At 38.6% G+C, this 22,226-nt stretch overlaps 1 protein-coding gene and 1 long non-coding RNA gene across 3 annotated transcripts in view; both read left to right on the top strand.

The window, feature by feature from the left end:
- The window catches only part of LOC141369091 (uncharacterized), a 108,562-nt gene extending 105,983 nt beyond the window's left edge, over positions 1–2,579 (top strand). The window contains exon 3 of the long non-coding RNA XR_012372661.1: positions 2,079–2,579. This is a non-coding gene — a long non-coding RNA (uncharacterized lncRNA). The remainder of the gene's footprint in view (positions 1–2,078) is intronic.
- Positions 2,580–2,699: 120 nt separating this feature from the next.
- Positions 2,700–22,226, top strand: part of cntnap3 (contactin associated protein family member 3) — a 127,322-nt gene continuing 107,795 nt past the window's right edge. Inside the window, exons 1-2 of one of the 2 annotated variants that reach the window (XM_073874618.1) lie at positions 2,700–2,906; positions 22,010–22,120. In XM_073874618.1, the coding sequence (XP_073730719.1) occupies positions 2,831–2,906; positions 22,010–22,120 (187 nt within the window). In that variant the 5' untranslated portion in view covers positions 2,700–2,830. The remainder of the gene's footprint in view (positions 2,907–22,009; positions 22,121–22,226) is intronic. The other variant, XM_073874617.1, reaches the window with a different exon arrangement.

Here is a 22,226-nt window from a genome sequence, read left to right as displayed (position 1 = left end):
GTCTATTTTTGTGCGAAAAAGTAACTTTCATGAATCAAAATATTTAAAAACACCCCCCCCTGATTTTTTCACCAATCGCATCCTGATTGTATTTATTATATACGCAATGTTTTTAATCAAAAGAGTCATGGACTTCATTCTAACTCAATCAATGTTACAGTACAAAAACATACTCATTTCTAAAATGAACTTTTCTATATTTCTTTATGCGTAACATCATTTTTAACATACTTTTATTTCTTTTTATTTGATTTAATGTTAAAATATGCCTTTGGCTATATACAGTTTTCATCCATTAAGTCTTTGTAAATCTCTTTTGTGTTTATAGTGTTTATTTCTGCTGGTTTGCGGTTTAATTTTTTTGCATTTTTATTCGAAAGACTGAGAGGTTTGTAACCTTTCTTACAGTTTTTTCATAAGAGGATTGATAAAACGTTTCTCTTCATGACAGGATTGTGTTTGTTGAAACATTTCTGAAGGACTGAATAATTCAGATTTGAAGTACAGACCAGAACACTCAAGCTGCTGTTTTTACTCATGCATACATTCACTATATATAGTCACCTAAAGAATTATTAGGAACACCTGTTCAATTTCTCATTAATGCAATTATCTTTTTAACCAATCACATGGCAGTTGCTTCAATGCATTTAGGGGTGTGGTCCTGGTCAAGACAATCTCCTGAACTTCAAACTGAATGTCAGAATGGGAAAGAAAGGTGATTTAAGCAATTTTGAGCGTTGCATGGTTGTTTGTGCTAGACGGGCCGGTCTGAGTATTTCACAATCTGCTCAGTTACTGGGATTTTTACGCACAACCATTTCTAGGGTTTACAAAGAATGGTGTGAAAAGGGAAAAACATCCAGTATGCGGCAGTCCTGTGGAAGAAAATGCCTTGTTGATGCTAGAGATCAGAGGAGAATGAGCCGACTGATTCAAGCTGACAGAAGAGCAACTTTGACTGAAATAACCACTCGTTACAACCGAGGTATGCAGCAAAGCATTTGTGAAGCCACAACACGCACAACCTTGAGGTGGATGGGCTACAACAGCAGAAGACCCCACCGGGTACCACTCATCTCCACTACAAATAGAAAAAAAGAGGCTACAATTTGCACAAGCTCACCAAAATTGGAGTCTCGATTTCTGTTAAGACATTCAGATGGTAGAGTCAGAATTTGTCGTAAACAGAATGAGAACATGGATCCATCATGCCTTGTTACCGCACTGTGCAGGCTGGTGGTGGTGGTGTAATGGTGTGGGGGATGTTTTCTTGGCACACTTTAGACCCCTTAGTGCCAACTGGGCATCATTTAAATGCCACGGCCTACCTGAGCATTGTTTCTAACCATGTCCATCCCTTTATGACCACCATGTGCCCATCCTCTGATGACTACTTCCAGCAGGATAATGCACCATGTCACAAAGCTCGAATCATTTCAAATTGGTTTCTTGAACATGACAATGAGTTCACTGTACTAAAATGGCCCCCACAGTCACCAGATCTCAACCCAATAGAGCATCTTTGGGATGTGCTGGAACGGGAGCTTCGTGCCCTGGATGTGCATCCCACAAATCTCCATCAACTGCAAGATGCTATCCTCTCAATACGGGCTAACATTTCAAAAGGATGCTTTCAGCACCTTGTTGAATCAATGTAGAACACAGTATTAGTATGGTGTTACTAATAATCCTTTAGGTGAGTGTATTTAGATACATGTTTACATGTTTACGCGACTTACAGTGTATTACAAGGTACACATTTTAGCAACGTGTGACATGTGCTTACGCAATGCTTGACCACTGAGCTATACAGGAGCACTATATATGTTTACTGAGGAAAGTCAGCCAGCTTAAATGATAATGTTGAACTGTTTAAGTGACAGTGTCTTGTTTGGGTTGGTATTAGTTTGTATGACCTAACATAATGCAGATTTCTTCAATATGTTGCTCAATGTTGTATTAAATTACTGAGTATATATAATTGTGCACATAGATTAAAGAGTGACACATTCTACCCTACTGTTCCCATTTATCAGTACTGATTTTTGTGTAATGTGTGCTTTTGTGGTCCATAGACAAACATGTCCTATAGTTTGGGGTATGGAGTGATGTAAAGGTAAGACATTTCATGTTTGGGTAAAGTATTGTAGCTTCTGTATTACTGTGTGTATTCGGGATTTCGGTAACTAAAAATAAATGGCTCTTTATGTAACCAAAAACTAATATTTGATGTTCTGGAAACCCAAACTTGTTAGCTGTTCATTAGCCCCAAAACATCTCTTCATATGATCAGACTCTGTTTCATAGTTTTGTTCCAGCACTCATCTTTCAAGTATGTTGACATTCATCAAGCCAGGCCTACTAAAAACTATTTTAAATTTTGGCAGAAAAATGGAAAGGTATTTTTAGAATACTGGGATGAATCATTTTCCAGTGGTTCAGAAGCAACGACTGTTAGCGCTAGATACACATCACTGTCATCAGATTATATGAGATGTTTGACATTGTGTTTTCAACATTCAGCATTATTTTTAAAATATAAAAGATTTATAGGTACGGTGTGTGAAAGAGAGAGAGAGAGAGAGAGAGAGAGAGAGAGAGAGAGAGAGAGAGAGAGAGAGAGAGAGAGAGAGAGAGAGAGAGTGAGTGCGCGTGTGTGTGTGCGTGTTTGTGTGTTTGTGTGTGTGTGTGTGTGTGTGTGTGCGTGTGTGTCTTCGACAGCAGGATGGCGTAAAAGAGCCACTGAGAGCAGAACGCGCGCGCGCACACGGGCTCGTGCGCAGTCGGAGTCAGTCTGTCCGCGCACTCTGCGTCCCAAAAGCGCATCATGGATTCAAACACGATTGAGATGCTTTTACAACTCCTTTTCATCTTTCAGTCCATCACGAGCTCCGTCTGTAAAGGTGAGTGTTTTAGCTTTTCCTCATCATCTGGTGTTAAAGCCGGGTTATCTTTGCGCGAGGCACAGCGCGAGCTCATTGCAGTAAACGGCAGGAGTTCGGAACTTTGCTCTGTGCCAGTCTGAAGACACTTTTACAGTGTGATGTGGTGTATGATAGTTGATTTTACACAGATTCATATTATATGCATTTTGCATGTGACTGTTTATTAGGCTAATTAGTTTTAGACCTCGTAGACAAGACCCCGCGCAATGCCACCTGCATGCACGCGCCGAACGCGCAAAAGAGCTTCGTCGTGCCATTTATTCTCACGTGGAAATGTTTTACGCGTTACCGGTTTGCTTTAGTTTTTGTATTTGTGCACATTTATTAATTGATTTTATTTCCTCATAATGACATAGAGTGATGATAGATAGTAAAGACTTCTTGTTACTTATTGAGATGAAGTGAATTGATGCTGGTGTTGGATGAGCCGCAGTTCCTCACATTCATTACTGTGAACTTTACTCAATAAAAATCTCTCGTGCTGATGCACAGGCGTTCAGAGAGGAAGCGTTGCGTTTTCAGTGGCATCCGCATCTGCTGTACACTGGACGCCATCCGCGTCTCGACGCGTCAAAAACTAAACGCTACAATAATGAACTGAGCTGTCTGGGTCACATTTTACCTCAATCACGAAATTATAATGTGCATAGAGAAAATGTTAAATTAGGCTTCTTCTGGGACCATTACATTATTTTTGCACTGCGACATTTTTATTATTTTAATTAAGCAAATGTTCTTTTTATTAGGCTACTGTAAAGTGTCCACATTCTCGTTATTTCCAGTGGGGATTCTTATTTCTGTAAACCGTCACATTGCCATATTGCAATATCTGTAATGCAATACATTTAAAGCTTTAAAATAGCATTAGTGTGATGTATAAACACTTTACACTTGTTCCAAAGCAAATAGATTTTTTGGCATTGCAATGATGATCAATGATTTGCTTTCAAATTTGAAGTTGTAGCTGATGCATGCTTTTTTTGCTTCTGATGCATTGCACAGATTTTATCTTCCCAGTTGGTCTGAAAAATTATTATTTATGTATTTAAATAACTTCTGCTAATGACACTTGTGATGTGGTCTGTGTTGGCTATACTGTATAATGCATGCCATACTGTATATATTAACTTGATGTATATTGTCTTAAATCTAGCCTATAGTTAATGGTGTTACCTGGTATTGTACCCTGGTGGCATTTATTTGGTTGTACTTGGGTTGCTTGGATGTTAATTCTTAAATAGAGTAAAAATTACTATCCATTATCCTCAATTAAGATTACCGAGTGATGCCCTGCTATCACAAACCAGCTTGAGCCAGTATATAAAAAGTGGCAAGATTATGTGTGTATTTGTGTTTGTGTGTTTATTGAGGACAGTGTGTGTGTGTGTGTCAGGGTATTTGTAATGACATGCATATGTATTGTAATTGAAGCAGATGGTTATGAACTTTAAAAGCCCTTGGCTCTCTACATCACCCAACACGCCTGGATACAATATGTAAATCTGAAAATACAGGTTGTATGTATGCAGGAGAATCCATTTGAAATGATCCAGGTGGTCTTATAACAATAATGTGGATGTTGCGTTTTTTTCTTTTTGTTTTAAGATCTTTGAGTTTCTTTTTTCTTCCACATGCTGCTAGATAATTTCTCTAATCAACAGCCGACATCTGCTGTCCGGATATCATTATCACATCATAATAGTAGAATATTAGAGAATCAGGATGGGTTTTTGTTCAGTATGAACAGGTGTCTCACACACGTTTATCAAGGTTCATAGTAAGACAAAAGCTTTATTTAAAACAATATGGTGCGGTTTCCCGGATATGGGTTAAGTGTGTTCTCAGACTAAAATGCATGTTTGAATTGTCTGAACTGAAAATAGCTTATATATCAGTGCCACTGTTTTGTTACAATATACATATCAGTAATGTTTTTTGTAAGGTATGTTTGAAAAAACTATTTAAATTTCCTAGAGGATGTAGAGGATGTGTCAGTATTGAATGAGGTTTTACGTTGATCATTACGTTTTCATTTGTGAGGAATTTTTTGGGTACTTTTGTCAGGTTGTCAGGTTGTAAGGTTGCTGTGCGGTTGTAAGGCCGGTGACACACTGGATGCGTGGCGTAAGCGTCTCAGCTGCGTGGCGTGTCCGTTTTTAATTCGGCTTCCATGCTAACAGGTTAAAGCTTGCAGACTTCCTGCGTGAGACGCGCGTCACGCGTGCTTGCTAGAAATAGAACCAACGCCTATTTTTCACGCGAGACGCAAGCGTGTTGGAAGCGTTTCCAGGGAAAATATACGTCACCAATAGCAACAGCAGCGCGGCAGCGCTGCGTCAGGCAGGCTTCTGGTATGTACAAACACAGAAAACGCGACGCAGCCGCCACGCAACTGACATGCAACAGATACGCCACGCATCCAGTGTGTCACCGGCCTAAGGGTGTTGTCGTGTGGTTGTCAGGGTGTTGCTGTGTGCAGTACCAGCCCGAGCCTCTTAGGGGCCCTAAGCAGAATTTGTTTGGGGTCCCCCTCCCACCAATTGTTTCTATTAAAAAATAAAGAAATTACAAACATTTATTAAAATAACAACCGTTGCTCGCGGTTGTTAGGGCGTTGCTGCGCGGTTGTCAGGGCGTTGCTGCGCGGTTGTCAGGGCGTTGCTGCGAGGTTGTCAGGGCGTTGCTGCGAGGTTGTCAGGGCGTTGCTGCGAGGTTGTCAGGGTGTTGCTGCGAGGTTGTCAGGGCGTTGCTGCGCGATTGTCAGGGCGTTGCTGCGCGGTTGTCAGGGCATTGCTGTCTGTTTGTCAGGGTGTTGCTGTGCGGTTGACAGTGTAGTGCTTTCCGGTTGTCAGGGTATTGCTTTCTGGTTGTGGATTTTATTGTTCAATTGTCAGGGTGTTGCTGTGAAGTTGTCAAGGTGTTGCTGTGCAGTTTTTAGGGTGTTGCTGTGCAATTGCTAAGCTGATATTTTTTATCTATTGCTATGTGGTTACTAGGTTGTTCACAGCTCAAAAGAGTGCATATTGTGTTACACATTTATATTTAATTATGATATACAGAGTAAGTTTATATTGTAAGTCATATTTTTACTATGCCAGTGTTGACTAATGCTGTATACATTTATTACAGTTTTTTTTACTTTTACTAAAAAGTAAACTTTTGCTAGAAACTATGGTGCCTGTTTGTGAGGAATGCTCTATATTAACTTTGTTGACACCACTAGAAACTCTATAAAGCTGAATCCAGAAATATCCCAGTAATATGTACTTATGAGAGCAGACCTGTACACAGAATCAGAACACAAACTGGACCCAGCTGCTCTCTGTTAACTAACTGATCGGAAGATACACACACCATTCTGTGAGTCCACACCGCCTGCTTACATGAAATGACCCACTTTCTGTCTTCATTTTCTCATCCTCGTGCCCTGAAGAGCCATCAACAGAAGTTAGCTTTCATTTGTCTCTTGTCCTCCAAGGTAGATTTAAGAGGATATTATCTCGATTTAGAAAGTGGACTCAGGGGCTCAGTTGTGTAGTTTCACACTCGCACTACACACAGTTTCGGCTGTTTTGGGGTTCCCGAGTTGCTGTATGGTTCTTCAGAGATTTAAAAGGTTTGCTGTTATGTTCTCCAGATCCCTGTATTGTTTCAGGATGTCACCCAGTAACTGGGTTCTGTGCAGTATAAGAACATTAAACTGGTTCCTCTTTAACATCAGCAAATGTTCATTCAGGTAGTACAGGATTATTTCTGTTCCTCTGTTGTTAAATAGTTTTGAAACTATTTTTCCTTAAAGTCACCACAAAATGGATATTGAAAATTCTTATTGTTTTGTGTTTTAAATGATTAATGTACCCTTAAAAACATTAACCTCCAACCCCCTTGAAATGACTTCTCTTCTAGTCATGAGTTATGGCCTGAGGGTGGGCTATTGGGGACTCGCTGCAGTTGATCGTCCTTGTGTTAGTAAGACTCAACTTCCAACAATCCAGTCAGTTCCCACTCATGAAATCATCTCCCACCCTGCATAACTTTTTATTTCAGATGGCGTTTCACTTAGATATACATCATATTAGGAAATAAAGACAATTTAAATATCTGTTTCATGTTGACTTTAAGAGCTGAGATGTGTTGTTTTTGCTTTGACACTACAATACCACACAACATATGTTTGTTTATGTATTTGTAATAGTAATAACAATGTGACAGTTTCTCATGGGAAATATATAAAAGTGAATAAATTAACAGTAGTTGCAACAGTTTGTTTAGGAAGATCTCGTGTTTACAATCAGCCTGCCATTCACGTCTCAACACTGACAGGTCTCCCTAAAGCGTTTACCTATCTGATCTCAGGTCGGAAGGACTGACTTCTCCTACTTTGTTATCTATACTTTCAGGTGGTTTATCATTGCTGAAAGCTGGTCTGGAGGCAGTGAAGTGTTCAATTTAATCACAAGCATGTGGCTGTTTACTGTCGGCAGTGTTGTGTGTCTTGTGATAAAACTTAGTTGCTGCTGGAGTGTCGAGGAAGTTTAGTCATAATTTTAAAGTGTTAATTGTGTGTTTAGCAACCACTTTGGGTACCCTAGCAACCACCTAGTGTACCCTAGCTGCCACCTAGAGTAGCCTATCAGCCACCTAAACTATAAAGTACCCTAGCAACCACCTACAGTTACCCTAGCAACCACCTAGAGTGACCATGCAGCCACCTAGAGTATAGAGTATTCAAAAACCACCCATATGCAATAGCAACCATTAAGTGTGCCCTAGTAGCCCTCTAGATTATAAAGTACCTAAACATCCAACCAATGTTCCATAGCAACCACCTAGATCTACGCACCCACCTAGAGTATAGAGTACCCAAACAACCACCTATATGCCATAGCAACCATTTAGTGTGCCCTAGTAGCCCCCTAGAGTATAAAGTACCCAAACAACCACCCAGTATTCCATAGCAACCACAAAGAGTACCCTAGAAACCACCTAGAGCAGTGCTTCCCAATCCTGGTCCTCGCCAGAAAGTTTTAGATGTCTCCTTATTTAAAACACCTAATTGAACTTATCAGTCTCTTTCCAAAATGGTAAACATGTCTCCCTAACAAGCTGATAAGTTAAATCAGGTGTGTTAAACAAGGAGACATCCAAAACCCTCTGGCAGGGGGGCCTCAAGGACCAGGACTGGGAAGCACTGACCTAGAGCACCCATGCAGCCACCTAGAGTATACCCAGAAACCCACCCACATGCCATAGCAACCACCTAGTGTGCCCTAGTAGCCCCATAGAGTATAAAGTACCCAAACAACCACCCAGTATTCCATAGCAACCACCTACAGCATCCAAGCAGCCACCTAGAGTATCCTAGCAGCCCCCTAGTGTATAAAGTAGCCTTGCAACCACCTAGAGTACCCTTGCTACCACTTACAGTACCCAAACAACCACCTAGGGCACCCATGTAGCCCCCTATAATATATGGTACCCAAAAAAACACCTAGAGTTCCATAGTAACCACCTAGTGTACCCTAGCAGACACCTAGAGTATAAAGTACCCTTGCAACCACCTAGAGTACCCAAACCACCACCTAGAGTTCCATAGTAACCACCTAGAATAACCTAGCAACCACCTAGAAAACCCTAGCAACAACCTAGGGCACCCACGTAGCCCCCTATAATACAAGCTGCCGAAACAACCACCTAGAGTTCCATAGCAACCACCTACGGTGCCCTAGCAGCCACCTAGAGTATAGAGTTCCCAAGCAGCCACCTAGAGTATAGAGTACCCAAACAACCACCTAGGGCATCCATGCAGCCCCCTAGAGTATAATGTTCACAAACAACCACCTAGAGTTCCATAGCAAACACCTAAGCCGTTTCTCAATACCAAGTACGCCAAGTTCGGACTTGTGTCCTTCCTAGTTCGGACTTGCAAGTTCAACTCGGAAGAACGAACTTCTGACGCGAAATGCATTCTGGGAAACTTCGCTGTCATAAGTCCACACAAGTCTCATCTGATGCATCCTCGATAAAATGGGCGGATCAAGAACACATCCGGGGATTTTATGTGAACTTGGGCTTGATGCGAACTTTGAATTGGAACAGTACTTGGTCCGCGACTGATGACGTTTCACAAGTCCACAAGAACGCAAGTACAGACAAGAACGCATATTGAGAAACGGCTCTAGAGTTCCATAGTAACCACCTAAAGTAACCTAGCAACCACCTAGAGTTCCATAGCAACCACCTAGAGTAACCTAGCAACAACATAGGGCACCCACATAGCCCCCTATAATATAAGCTGCCGAAACAACCACCTAGAGTTCCATAGCAACCACCTATTGTGCCCTAGCAGCCACCTAGAGTATAGAGTACCCAAACAACCACCTAGAGTACCCTAGCAATCACCTAGGGCATCCATGCAGCCCCCTAGAGTATAATGTACACAAACAACCACCTAGAGTTCCATAGCAAACACCTAGGGCACCCATGTAGCCCCCTATATGATAAAGTATCCAAACAACCACCTAGAGTTTCATATCAACCATCTAGGGCACCCATGTAGCCCCCTATAATATAAAGTACCCAAACAACCACCTAAAGTTCCATAGCAACCACCTAGTGTACCCTAGAAGTATAGAGTACCAAAACAACCACCTAAAGCAGTGTTTCTCAACCCTGGTCCTCAAGGACCCCCTTCCAGAATGTTCTAGATGTCTCTTTAATTAACACACCTGATTTAAATTATTAGCTTGATAGGGAGACATTCTGGAAGGAGGCTGATGAGTTGGTTCAGGTGTTTTAAATAAGGAGACATCTAAAACTTTCTGGAAGGGGGTCCTTGAGGACTAGGGTTGAGCCACACTGACCTAGAGGATAATGTACCATAGCAGCCACCCAGAGTTCCCTAACAACCATCTAGGAAAACAATCACCCAGCAATCAAATAGCAATATGTAAAAAAATGTGTTTTGCACAAGTAAAAGATTTTCTTTGTGAATTGTGAAAATCTTGAAATAGCTGCTTGTGTCAGCATTAAGTTTAACTTTGGTTTGGCACCTGTTTTGTTTGCTTGTGTATCGTTGTGTAACTGGCCATCATTTTGTTAGGGAAATAACAATAATTACACTTGGAAATATGTTGTGTTTTCTCTCAGAGCCCCATTAAGATTTATCGTTTATCAATTCAGCTAGTGTGTGTATGGATGAAACATAAATCCGTTGAATAAGATCAATTTCCTGAGAAGATTCTCAGTGTTTTCCTTCAAACCTCCGTCCATTATGATTCATGAGAGCGCAGAGAGTCTTAAAGAGCCGGTACGTCAGAACAGGGTAAAGTTGAGAACAAATCGCCCTCATGTGTCTTCTTTACTGTCACTTATGAAAATATGTGAATGGGATTCTTATGGAGTGAAGGTTACACAATTCTTGCCTTGTGTTTGTCTGCTTGAACTCGAGTGTTTGACTCTTACATTTGCATTTATTAATAAATGGTGCCGTATTTAAGCTTAAAATTGGCAGAAAGTGGCACGGCAGCTGTCGGTAAATCACATGTGTGTGTGTGTGTGTGTACTCAAGGCCAAATGTGTCTGGAAGCTTTAGCACATTCATTCAGCACCTGTCACAGCTGATCGGTGATACGGTCGACAGAATTCATCATCCTGAGCGATATTTTGTCTTCAGAATATACTGCAAATATTTCTTCAGCTGTCTGTGTGGAGTAAGTTTGAAAGGAAACATCATTTGTATTCGATGTGGGGTATTTTTGAAACCAAAACATTTAAAGGAACGGTTTACTGAAAAATAAACGTAACACATCTGCTAATGCAAAAATGATTCATAGTGAGCATGTCTGTTGAAAAACACCATTAAGATCTCTCCTGGAGCACATTGGTTTATGACCGGAGGAATTGTTGACAGAATTTATTTTTTGTATTTCTTTATATCTGCACTTTTCATTACAACCCTCCAACTCTCACAAATAGACTGTCAAAGATTTCACCTTTTAGGAGTGAGCGTGTAAAATACAAGCGGGAGAAATGCCAGTGTACCTGCCTGCAGTTACTGCGATCCCGAGCTGCATTCTCCGCGCGTATTTCATTTTACTCTTCAGTGCTTTCCCTGTGGCGGGTTTGGAACGGAGAGTGACCTGCCAGTAAACTAGGTCAAAGGAGACGCTTGCACCCCTTTTCACCCATGAAGAAATAAACTAATCAGATATTTCTCACCAACGTATTTCTGTGCACTAGTCGGATGTCAGGTGTCTGGACGTGACATTTTCACTTGCATGAAGTGAATGCTGATCAAATTTCTCAAGAGAAATACAAACTTGACCCAAATTAAAGCATGCTCAATGTGCAATGGGGATGCATAGCTATGCACAATTCATGGTGGGAATTATGGTGGGAAATTTTTCATAACTTTAAAAGCTAATGTTGAGCAAATCTGAGCACAGCGTTGAGATCTCATATGACATACATGAGCTCTTTTATCAGAAGAAACATAAATCTTCTTTAACTCACTAGGAGAAACAGTTGAGATATTGAAGAGATCTCATTCTTTAGTATGAATGTCTATGATGTGTAATTTTGTGACTTTTAGTATGATTCAACAGCCATGTGTACTTCCTAGCGATTCTTTTTTGTATTCACATGAGGTTTGCATGTTTTGTTTCTATGATACACAAACACTTAAACAAATGAACAACATCAGCTCATCTATGTGGGTATTATACATAGATGCCAATTCCGTGGGTGCCCCGGGGCTCGAGCACCCACAGAAAAGCGTCAGATATGCTCTATCAATTTAAATCAAAAATGCTTTTGAAATTCAGGAGCCTCTCTGATTGGTTGACCTTATGATTTGCAATAATTACAATGCTGGTGAAGTGGCGCTTTACATTTTGTGCATAAAACCTTGCTGAAAACGAGACTGTGACGCTTTCCTCCTCCTTTCCTATGCGCTTGGGCGCTCCCGTAGCGTCTGCTGTTGCTAAGCAACCAAAGCGTTACGCCACATTGTGCCAAGCACCCACTGGCGGAAAAAGAAATCTGCGCCTATGGTATCAAAGATATATTGTTTGTGTATCCACATTTTAATAGACTGATATCATATGAGAAGCTTTCTCTACACGTCTAACAGAACCCTAGAAAACTGTTTTTAATGGGAAAGTTTTCTTTAAAAGCGCTGGTGAACCTTTCGTTTTGAGTTTATACTTTTATTTCTGCAGTAGATTATGTGATATTGAGCAGGATTTGGATTTAAAAATATCCAGATGATAGATGATTTAAAAATAGCGAGAAGAAAATGATTGCACGCCAAACATTTGATCAGAAAGACTTTTAGAAGTCTCAGAGCAGATCAAGAAATCTTCACCAGCTGCAGATCAAACAGACTCGAGAGCTTTTACTTTTGGGTTTATGATAATCTAAGAGAGTATCGAGTTAGAAATCATACAGTGTAGTACAGTATATGTGTAGTGCTACAGTTTCAGACACAGACGTCTGAACAAACTGATCATATATTAGTGAAAAGTTGAACGTCAATATTATTATTGCATAACATAACTGCTGTGTAACTTGTCACTTACCATGTGTACTACAGATATAATTGATAATGACTGGTCTTACTGTGCGTTCATACGAGACGCAAATGAAGGAATAAATTCAAGCGAGCCGCGCAAGCCCTGAAAAGTGAAGCCAAAACGTCTCGATCGCCCCACAGGGACTGGTCCCATTATAGGTCATAAAACCCGCCTCCACCATGTTATTCAATAGGACTTGAGTCCAACTAAACAATTTAATTACACTTCAATTATCTTTTTTCTGAAGCTGGTTTCTGTCATTTAGTGTAATTTTTATCACGCTGATGTAAATTCAAGGGTTTGTTTTTAAAATAGGTTTGTTTTTAGTTAGTTATTTAATGCTATGAAAGCGGTGGTGTCACGTCATAATTGACAGCTGTAATATGCGCATTCTACAAGAGCGAGGGTGGGGCCTTGATTTCACGGCTTTACTTCCTGTTCTGCGCAGGACTGGTCCCGAAAGTTGTCAGCGCTGTATCGGGACACTGACGGCGTCACTTTTCACCAATGGAAGGGAGCAAACAAGCGTTGTCCATCTTTTTTTACAGTCTATGACTATTTGCACATAGTTGCACGCTTGAACATTTCTTGCTTCATTCACGCATAAAATTTGCCTCATTCGCGCATGAAATTCGCCTCAATTGCGCGTAAAATTTGCATTTTTCGTGTGTGAAATTTGCATTTTTCGTGTGCGTCATTCGCGTGTGAAATTTGCATCATTCGCACATGTAATTCGCCTCATTTGCGTGTGAAATTTGCGTTATTCGTGTGTGAAACTCGCATTTTCGTGTGTGACATTCGTGTGTAAAATTCGCATTATTTGCATGTAAAATTAACGTTATTTGTGTGCATCATTCGCGTGTAAAATTCGCATTATTTGTGTGTGTCATTCGCGTGTAAAATTTGCATTACTTGTGTGCGTCATTTGCGTGTATAATTTGCATTGTTCGTGTGCGTCATTTGTGTGTAAAATTTGCATTATTCGTGTGCGTAATTTGCGTGTAAAATTTGCATTATTCGTGTGCGTCATTTGCGTGTAAAATTTGCATTATTTGTGTGCGTCATTCGCGTGTAAAATTCGCAGATATATATATCAAATTGAGTAAAGAGAACTTAAGCATGAAGATGTATTGTACAATTTTTGAGTGTCCACAGACAGCGATGATGATTTTGTCCTCCGTTGTTGCATATTTTTGCAATTACATCACTATTAGAGCAGGATCCTGATTGGTTAACGCTTTCCTTCGAATCGGGCTGCAGGATGTCTAGGATGTCTTTGCATTAACTTAACGTGTAAATCACTTGTGCTTAACACTTTCTTTCGCGTCTGATGTGAACGTACCATTAAATTACCTTTCTTTGCTTTACGCTGTTTAGTGTCACATTAACATCACATTTATGTCTCTGAACATTTGAATGGCAGCTTGGTTAATATTTATCCATCTCATAACGTTATGTAGTGCATAGCAGAGGGAATTATGGGATTGAACAGATGGAGAATTGTCTCTGAATCTTCAGTGCTTCTGCTCTCATTCTCATTAATAAAGTCAAAGCTTTTGATGCCAAAAAATGTCATAGTGACATAAAAACAACGATACAGTAATACAAATATGGAGTGCGTCTCATATCCATCAGCTTATGCATGTAATTGATGCCGAATCGATATAAAATGCATGACGTGGATGTAATTCTCCGCTCTTTTATGTTTTAGGCATTCTCAGATATCAGACAAATCTGTCTGGACAGGTTTGCCCACCTTGTTGAATAACAATGCTTTGAATTAATCTGATGTCTTTTCATCATTCGCCTTCATCATGTGCATTGCTCATCACCTGAGATTCAGTGTCTGTAGTATTGATGATTTTTTCTTTAATTGTTTTGCATTTTTTTAACTGAATCATTTGGATGCACGCTGTCAGGTTTGTTTAATGAAGATAAAGGAACAGATGAGAGAGAATGTGTGTTGTTTCTGACAGTATGTTGCTCGGGGAGTTTGATCAGAAAAATATAAGTGCACATTAAATGTAGCCTGTCATATAGCAATAGTTATCCAATGGTAAAGTTTGTGGCGTGTTTAAGAAACGTGGTCAGGGTTTGAGGATATCAGTGCATCTTCACAAATTCAGTCTTCACGGTTTCATCAGACACATGCAGAAAGGCACAGTTAAGATCTTTGCACGCCGGAGGTTGTTTTTTTTGTGTTCATCTTCCTATAAAGTCTGTCGTGTTAATTTGTTGCGAAACAATACAAAATGTAGCGCCATTCACTACAAATAGATGAATGACCTTAGCAACAAGCTATTGTTTAGCAATTCTGTATTATCTTTCATACACCCTTTGTTTGAAATCTGTACATATCGTCCTGTTTTCCAAGCTCTTTATATTCCTTTTCTTTGTTTTCCACATTGTGTTTGTCATACAGTGCTTTGTGCTGGGAGATGAAGTGGATCAACTTGTTGGATGGCATTCTGGATTTTGGCATTCGCATGTACGGTGGCCTCTCAAAATGCTTGCTATGAATGCGGAAAAAAAACTGAAATTTGAACCCGATCTGATTTTTTTTTAAATGAATGCAAGTTTCGGAGGCAGTGCTTAAACGTGATTGACACAACATTAAGTCATATTTATTTTGAAAGTGAGCGAATGGGCGCGTTTTTTGTGTGTGTCATTCGAGCGTGAAATTTGCATCATTCGCGCATGAAATTCGCCTCATTTGTTTGTGAAATTTGTGTTATTCGTGTGTGAAATTCGCATTATTTGTGTGAGTCAATCGTGTGTAAAATTCACATTATTCGTGTGCGTCATTGAAAATTTGCATTATTCGGGCATGTCATTTTCGTGTGAAATTCACATTTTTGTGTATGTCATTCATGTGTGAAATACAGATGTGAATACGCCCTATTTGCCAGTAAACTCTATTTTTTTACAGATCGACAATTCCAGGTGAGAATTTTAGAATTTGTGTGCAAAGTCCTTTTGTATTTATGCATTTGGCAGACAATTTTGTGAATTACAAGGTACAGATTTTTTTATCAGCATGTGTGTTCGAGAGATCTTCTCGGGTGCAAAGAAATGTACCCGACCCGAAATGACCTGAATCCCTTTTTACCCAAACACAACATGCATAAATATTTTTTTTAAATAAAGACCGACCTAAAACAAACCCAACAAAATTAGACCCCAAACTGACCCAAGCAAGTGGCTATTATTTTAAACCGGACTGGACCCGAATGTACAGTAAACAGCACTAACATGTGTGCAGTCAGACAGAAAGAAACCCGATGGCCTCACAACCAATTTGGCCCGCTGATCCATTTATTTTCATTTGTTATCTGACGACAACACCAAGGTAACTGCTTAGTGTGTATTCAAAATTGATCATCAGTTCTTGCTCAACAAAAATTAACCTATCGCCAGCCACACAATGTCATGAGCACATGATGCACACACGCAAGATATAGTTTGGGTTTGTTTGGAAAAAACACATTCATTTTAAATTACCCCACACCCGAGCCTGCTAATATTTTACCCGACTCGTGTCTAAGGCACACGTGAAACTTTTAGATCCAAACCCGCTTGGTTTGGACCTTCAGTTTTTGGATCTAAGTGGACCTGTGAAGACCTCTAGTGTTTTCAAACCCATGAACTTTGCGCTGCTAACACAATGCTTTTTACTGAGCTAATGTCAATGTCAAACCTTTAATGTCAAATCTGTTTCTTTGTGTTATAAGACTTCAGTGCAGGTCTTACTTTCAAACCTTTCTGCTTTCCTATCTGCGAAACACATCAGATCTCCACAAACCAGCACTTAATATTTTGGATATGGTGCCATAGTAATGCATTTTTTGACATGCACCATGGAAATGCTATGAATTGAATTACTATCAATATTCTCAAAATGTTAAAACAATACATAACAATTAAAAGACTTATGCTTAAATGCATTTGTAGACAAATATAAATTGACGTTACATATATATTTCTTTATAAAAGTACAATTTTGATAAGATTGGATGTTTTTTGTAGGAATAATTAAATTCAGTTTTTTATATAGCGCTCTAACAATTGTTCATCGTACCAAAGCAGCTCACATGAGATAGAAGCAAAGTTTTTGAATCTGGTGTAGGATGAAGTATTTAAAGCTACATGGAGTGATTTCTTATTAAGTAATGTAATAAATAGTACTTCATGAATAGGTTTACTCTAAATGCTTTGCAGATTATCTATTAATATCTATCAAACAACGTTGACCCTCACACACACGTGACTCATGATATATTTAATGGACTCGTTCTATATTTCTATGATGTAATCTCTTGTGCTTCATTTAGTTTTGCTTTGACAGTGTTATGGTTTTAATAGACCTTCAGCATCTGTTGTGAGAAGATTGAGGTGATCGTTCATTTGTCTGTGTTCAGATAAGTCTGGTGTTAAAATGATATTAAAAGTTATGAAGAGGTTTTATCACAGCGCTGTGTGTCTGTATGATGAATTAGCATCATTAAATGTCGTCTTCTGCTGTCATTTGGACTTGTGGGTGTTTCTGGATTTAAAAAGTATATCATACAAGCCGAGTCCACACGATGAGCTCTGATTCATGTCTGTGAGTCCATCATTCAAACACGTCTCACTGACACCCCAGACTCATTTCTTTAAGTTTTCTTTTTTTAAAGATAAGCTATTTGGTTTACAAATCTCTTTCATTTGAATGTACTTTATCTGAGAAAAGATCACAGCTCAGGGGTTTCTTTAATACTTTTAGTTACAGATCAGCTTTGTCTCTGTCTTTCTAATGATAACAAAGCATTATAGACACAAATGAGATAATTGTTAGTGAGTAGAGAATGAATGTTGATTAGTTCATTTTAAATCATGAGAGATTTTAATGAGAAAAGTTTGAGTTCTGTAGCGTTTTTTATACTTTGTAATCTTGTCACCCTGGTTTTAGTATTTGGTATTTTGAAGCTCTACATGTGAAGTTAAAGTGAAGCATCTGAGAAACAGCAGACTATAAATTGTCTTGCTCTCCATTTAAAGTCAGCATGAAATCAATCACTATTTCGGTTTTATTTTTGAATACTGTGTTCCACATAAACAATGTTTCATCTTTTTGTGTGAGTTTCTTTGGTTTATGTGATGAAGATGCACTGTGTGCACACTCAAATATTTTGGTTGTATTGTTCTAGAACAGTGTTATAAATAAAACCGAACAACTGATTTACAATTGTGTCCTCTTTTGGAAAGTTTAGTTTATTTATTATTATACAACAGTTCTTTCTGGTTCTCGAATCTGATTGGCTAAGAGGCGTGCAATATTCTACTGATAACGGCACAGTAACCACTTCACCTTTCATATCATTCCGCCACCTAGTGAATGGAGGTCCTCTAAACAGGCTCATCTCTGAATGGAAAACACAGACGCGCTGTTTTTAAACACTCTCCGTGTGTCTCATTAGTTTACTAGCTCATAAATCAGTCTGTGAATCCCCAATCGGAAGTTATTATTCCGTCAAAGATCAGCGCTCTTGGATGTTACGTTAAAGTTAATGGGAGTAGCCTAATGTCTTGTCACATCGTGTGGACGATTAACACTTGGAAAGAGGAATATAAACACTCGTTTTTTTCTGGAGCTATATCTCTTATCAGAACGCGAAAACACCGTGGAACTGCAGGTAAGCACCGCAGCTTTTAAATGTGGACATTGATCATTTATTTAATTGCGACGTGACTATTACAACATGTTATGAGATATCGCCACTGGTATATTTATAAGCAGCATGCAAAAACATCTCTCTGACACTTATAAAAAACCGTTTTGTATAGTACTGACAAGAACAAAGTCTAATAATAACCGAGTGCTTGTATCGTGTTAAGATGAAATGGTAAACCAATAGTAACATTATAGAAGTAAGTATAGTTTTATTAACTTTTACCTCGCGCCAAAACAATAACAACACAAAAGACACTAAATATGAATAAAAAACCAAGTAATAGTTTGATCATGACACCAAATACTGATTTGATCTCATTTTGACCATCAAAAACAAACAAGGCCAACATGAGAGCCAGGGTATCTCTGTCAGAGATGTAGCCCAGAGAGGGCGGTGGTCAGCGGGGCGAGTGAACACTGACGTCCGCTCATGCTTTGGTTCTCATACGTACCGAATCCACTAAGCAAACGTTCAAACAGGCGCTATCTTTACTAATCGACTGTAGATTTAAATATAATAAATATATATTCTCGACTGAACTAATCTTAAACTACACTTTGTGACCAAGAAACGGTAATATAAAGAAACACCTCTCCGTCCATTGAGTTATTATGAGATTCAAAGCAGCCGAAAGTGTTACCTGTCATTCTGGCCGCCCTCAAATCCGTGGCGGAAGAAGTAGTTCTCAAACAAAGAGGCTTTTAAAATAACTCCGTTGTTGTTTTCTAGTTTTCGTTTTTCAAACGTGTGCCGTCGAACTGTTGTATAAAAGCAATATCGCTCTCGGAGTCGTGTGATATAACTCTATATCATCACGGCTGTGATTGCCTCCGGCATTCGGCCTACGACCTCGTGCCTCTGGCCTAATCACATCCTCTGTAGATTCAGATGAGTTTGAAGTGAGTTACAGTAGTCGACCAATCAGCTGCCTGAACCTAAAGCATGCATGTGTGCTGCGTCTACTGCAGTCTTCTCACTGGATGCTGAGAATAAACAGAAGTTGATGATTAAATTGATCAATAAACTGTCTTTACTCCTGTTTACCTGATTACACACTGCGGTTTTCTAACCTCTACTTGCTCGATAAAGGCACGTGTGTGGTGCCGTGTGCATGTTATTTCATACTGTGTGTTACATTCGTCAGTTCTGAAGCAGAAGTGAAGGGGAGATGTGGATGAGAGAAAAATCAATCGAATCAGATTAAGTCTTTTCATCATCAAAGAGATGGAGAAAGAATCACTATTTTTGGCTCAAAGGGGCTGTTTTAAGAATAAAACGACATAAAGCCCATCGTCACAGCCCAGAGAAACCATCCTGTCTTTTCAGATATGGAAATTAGACGCTGTTTTCTACAATATGACTGAGATTTCAAAATGATGTTTTCTAAACGAAAATGATTGCAGCAATCTGGTTTAGGTGACTGCAGCGAGCCGCTCCGAAGTTTCGACATGTTGTTGATGGTTTTCTGTATTTTACACACACAGAAATAATAAATGAGATGAGGATAATTACTGTATGTTTCAATATATATATTCAATCTGCAGGTCCCGCTGAAGAACTACCGCTGTTAAAGTAATAGGATGCATTATAGTATTCTGCTGGGATGTGAACAAGAACCGTTTCTCACGGCTTGTAATATAAAACTAGAGAAGTAATAACCAGAATATTTCACACTGTGCATTTATTTCTTCATAAATAAATGAAGTAATAGGGACTGTGAAACACACACACACAATGCAAGTGTTGCTTGCTCATGTAAAAAACAATATAATGTTGGTTGCCGTTGTGTTGGGTTTGTTTGTACATTGAGATTATTGGTTGTTTTTAGGGTATTTAGGGTGGCTGCTTATACAGCACGGGTCAAAAGAGATACACAAACACATCGTTCAGATGCACAACCAACCCACACAAACAGATGTCATTGTTATGTCAGTGGCACAAATATGATATAATATATGTGTATATATTAGGGCTGTCAATATTAACACATTAATAATGCATCAACGACATCTATTTTAATACTGTGCGATTAATGCAACATGCAATTTCTGTTTAATTCTTGGCCTAGATATTAAATAGTCATCAAACATCTAAAATTATCTTTATTTGTACGTTTGTTGCACCGTCTTAAATTCTTGACTAATATATAGTGTCCACTTGTGCGCCTGACTTTTTTTTTTTTAAGAATTCACGCAGACATAATCTGTTATGTCTTATGTGAATGTTTGGTTAACTGTTGGGTAAAATATCTGATGTGTAAGATTATATTAGATCCTTGCATTACAGAAGATCTTAAAGCTGTTTGTCTCAATGCCAATTAAGCAATAAAAAAGCAAAAGTATAACATTAATATATTGATATTATTTTTGACTTTGTCTGCCAAATCTATTAGTTTTCCCAGTGATTTTGTTTTTGAACCTTACAAATATCTTTAACTCGATTTTTTTTACAAAATTAACCTTGCTTACTCTTTCACTAATAAACATACATGTGCAAAAAGCATCCATATTTGATCACGGCCATGTTAATAAGAGTATCAAAAACTTGAAAAGTGTTAAATAAGGTAAATTAAGAACAGATAAAAATGTTAACTCATGACAATCATGCAATTAATCTAGATAAAATATTTTAATCGATTTACAGCTCCGTATAAAATATACATATACTATTTCATATAAATCACATGCTGAAGTTTAATATTTATTGTTTGTGCTTTGTAAACGAGTATGCATGTTAGCAAAACAAGTATGCATTCTTATAAGCAAACAACATTAACCCTTAAATGTGTATTTCAATGTCATCATTTTAGTGTTATAAAACTTTTTGTGGCATCTGTTTGATGACAAATGAAATGTTTCAAAACATTTGTTTTATTTATTTTGCATTTATTTTGTTAATAAAGTATTAGGACAGTTTTATTTATTATCTTAATAAGGAAGTTTAGAGCTCGCTAAAGACCCAAATATCTAATAATAATTTTGTGAAACATTCATGCATTTTAAGGCTTACATTTTATAATTTATTTTTTGTTTGATTAAACTAGATATATAATTCACAGAATATTTTACACAGTGCATTGCTAATTTCCAGAAAGACAGAAGAAAGGCTTTTACATTTCCTCTCACATTTAAATCAAATATATTTCTCTCCAGAAACGCTTCATCTATAAATCACATTACCTGACCGAGTCACAGGCCGTGTGTTTCATACAGAGAAAAGTGGGTCAGCAGTTTTATTTCTGTTGGTAAAAGCATTTTAAGCAAGCTTTAATTTCAGCTGTATGACGTTCAATAATAAACATTAGACTGAGTTTGAGTTTGTCAGTTTCATTGCACTGATGTGATCTCCAGCAGTGATGTCTTATTGAGTCTGAATGTTACTGAAGTTAAATCTGACCTCATTTTATTGTCCAGTGTTTTACATTCATGCATTTGCCAGACAGTTTTATCCAAAGCGACTTGCATTGCATTACAAAGTACACATTTTTATCAGCATGCATGTTCCCTGGTTTCAAACCCTTGACCTTTTGCGTTTGCTAATGCAATGCTGTACCAGTGAGCTATGTGTACAGGAGCACATGCATCCCTGTTCTTACTGTGATTCAGTGGTGCATGCTATACCAAAATCAATATGTTTATAAACCCAATTCTTGAATATATTCTAAACTGTCTTGTTTGGTGTTGATGGTTTTAGTCATCAAACATCACTGAATTCTGTTTGAAAGATGCATGTGATTGTTGATCTGACTAATATTGCTCCATGTGTTTGTTCACAGTGAGCTGTGATACTCCACTGGTGTCTAATCTTCCTCCATCAGCTTTCAGAAGTTCATCCGAGCTGTCAAATAGTCACGGACCAGGCTACGCCAAACTCAACCGCAGAGACGGTAAGCAGTCACACACTGTGATGTTTGTCATAAAACTAATTTTTGCATCTGATGAGAAATGTTACATTTGAATCTTCTGTCCTGAATCAGACTTTGGTACTGATGT

The sequence above is a fragment of the Misgurnus anguillicaudatus genome, chromosome 12 (assembly GCF_027580225.2).
Source record: "Misgurnus anguillicaudatus chromosome 12, ASM2758022v2, whole genome shotgun sequence".
In the NCBI taxonomy this organism is placed as follows: domain Eukaryota; kingdom Metazoa; phylum Chordata; class Actinopteri; order Cypriniformes; family Cobitidae; genus Misgurnus; species Misgurnus anguillicaudatus.
The sequence above is the reverse complement of the archived record's forward strand: the minus strand, read 5'-3'. Positions and strand labels throughout refer to the sequence as shown.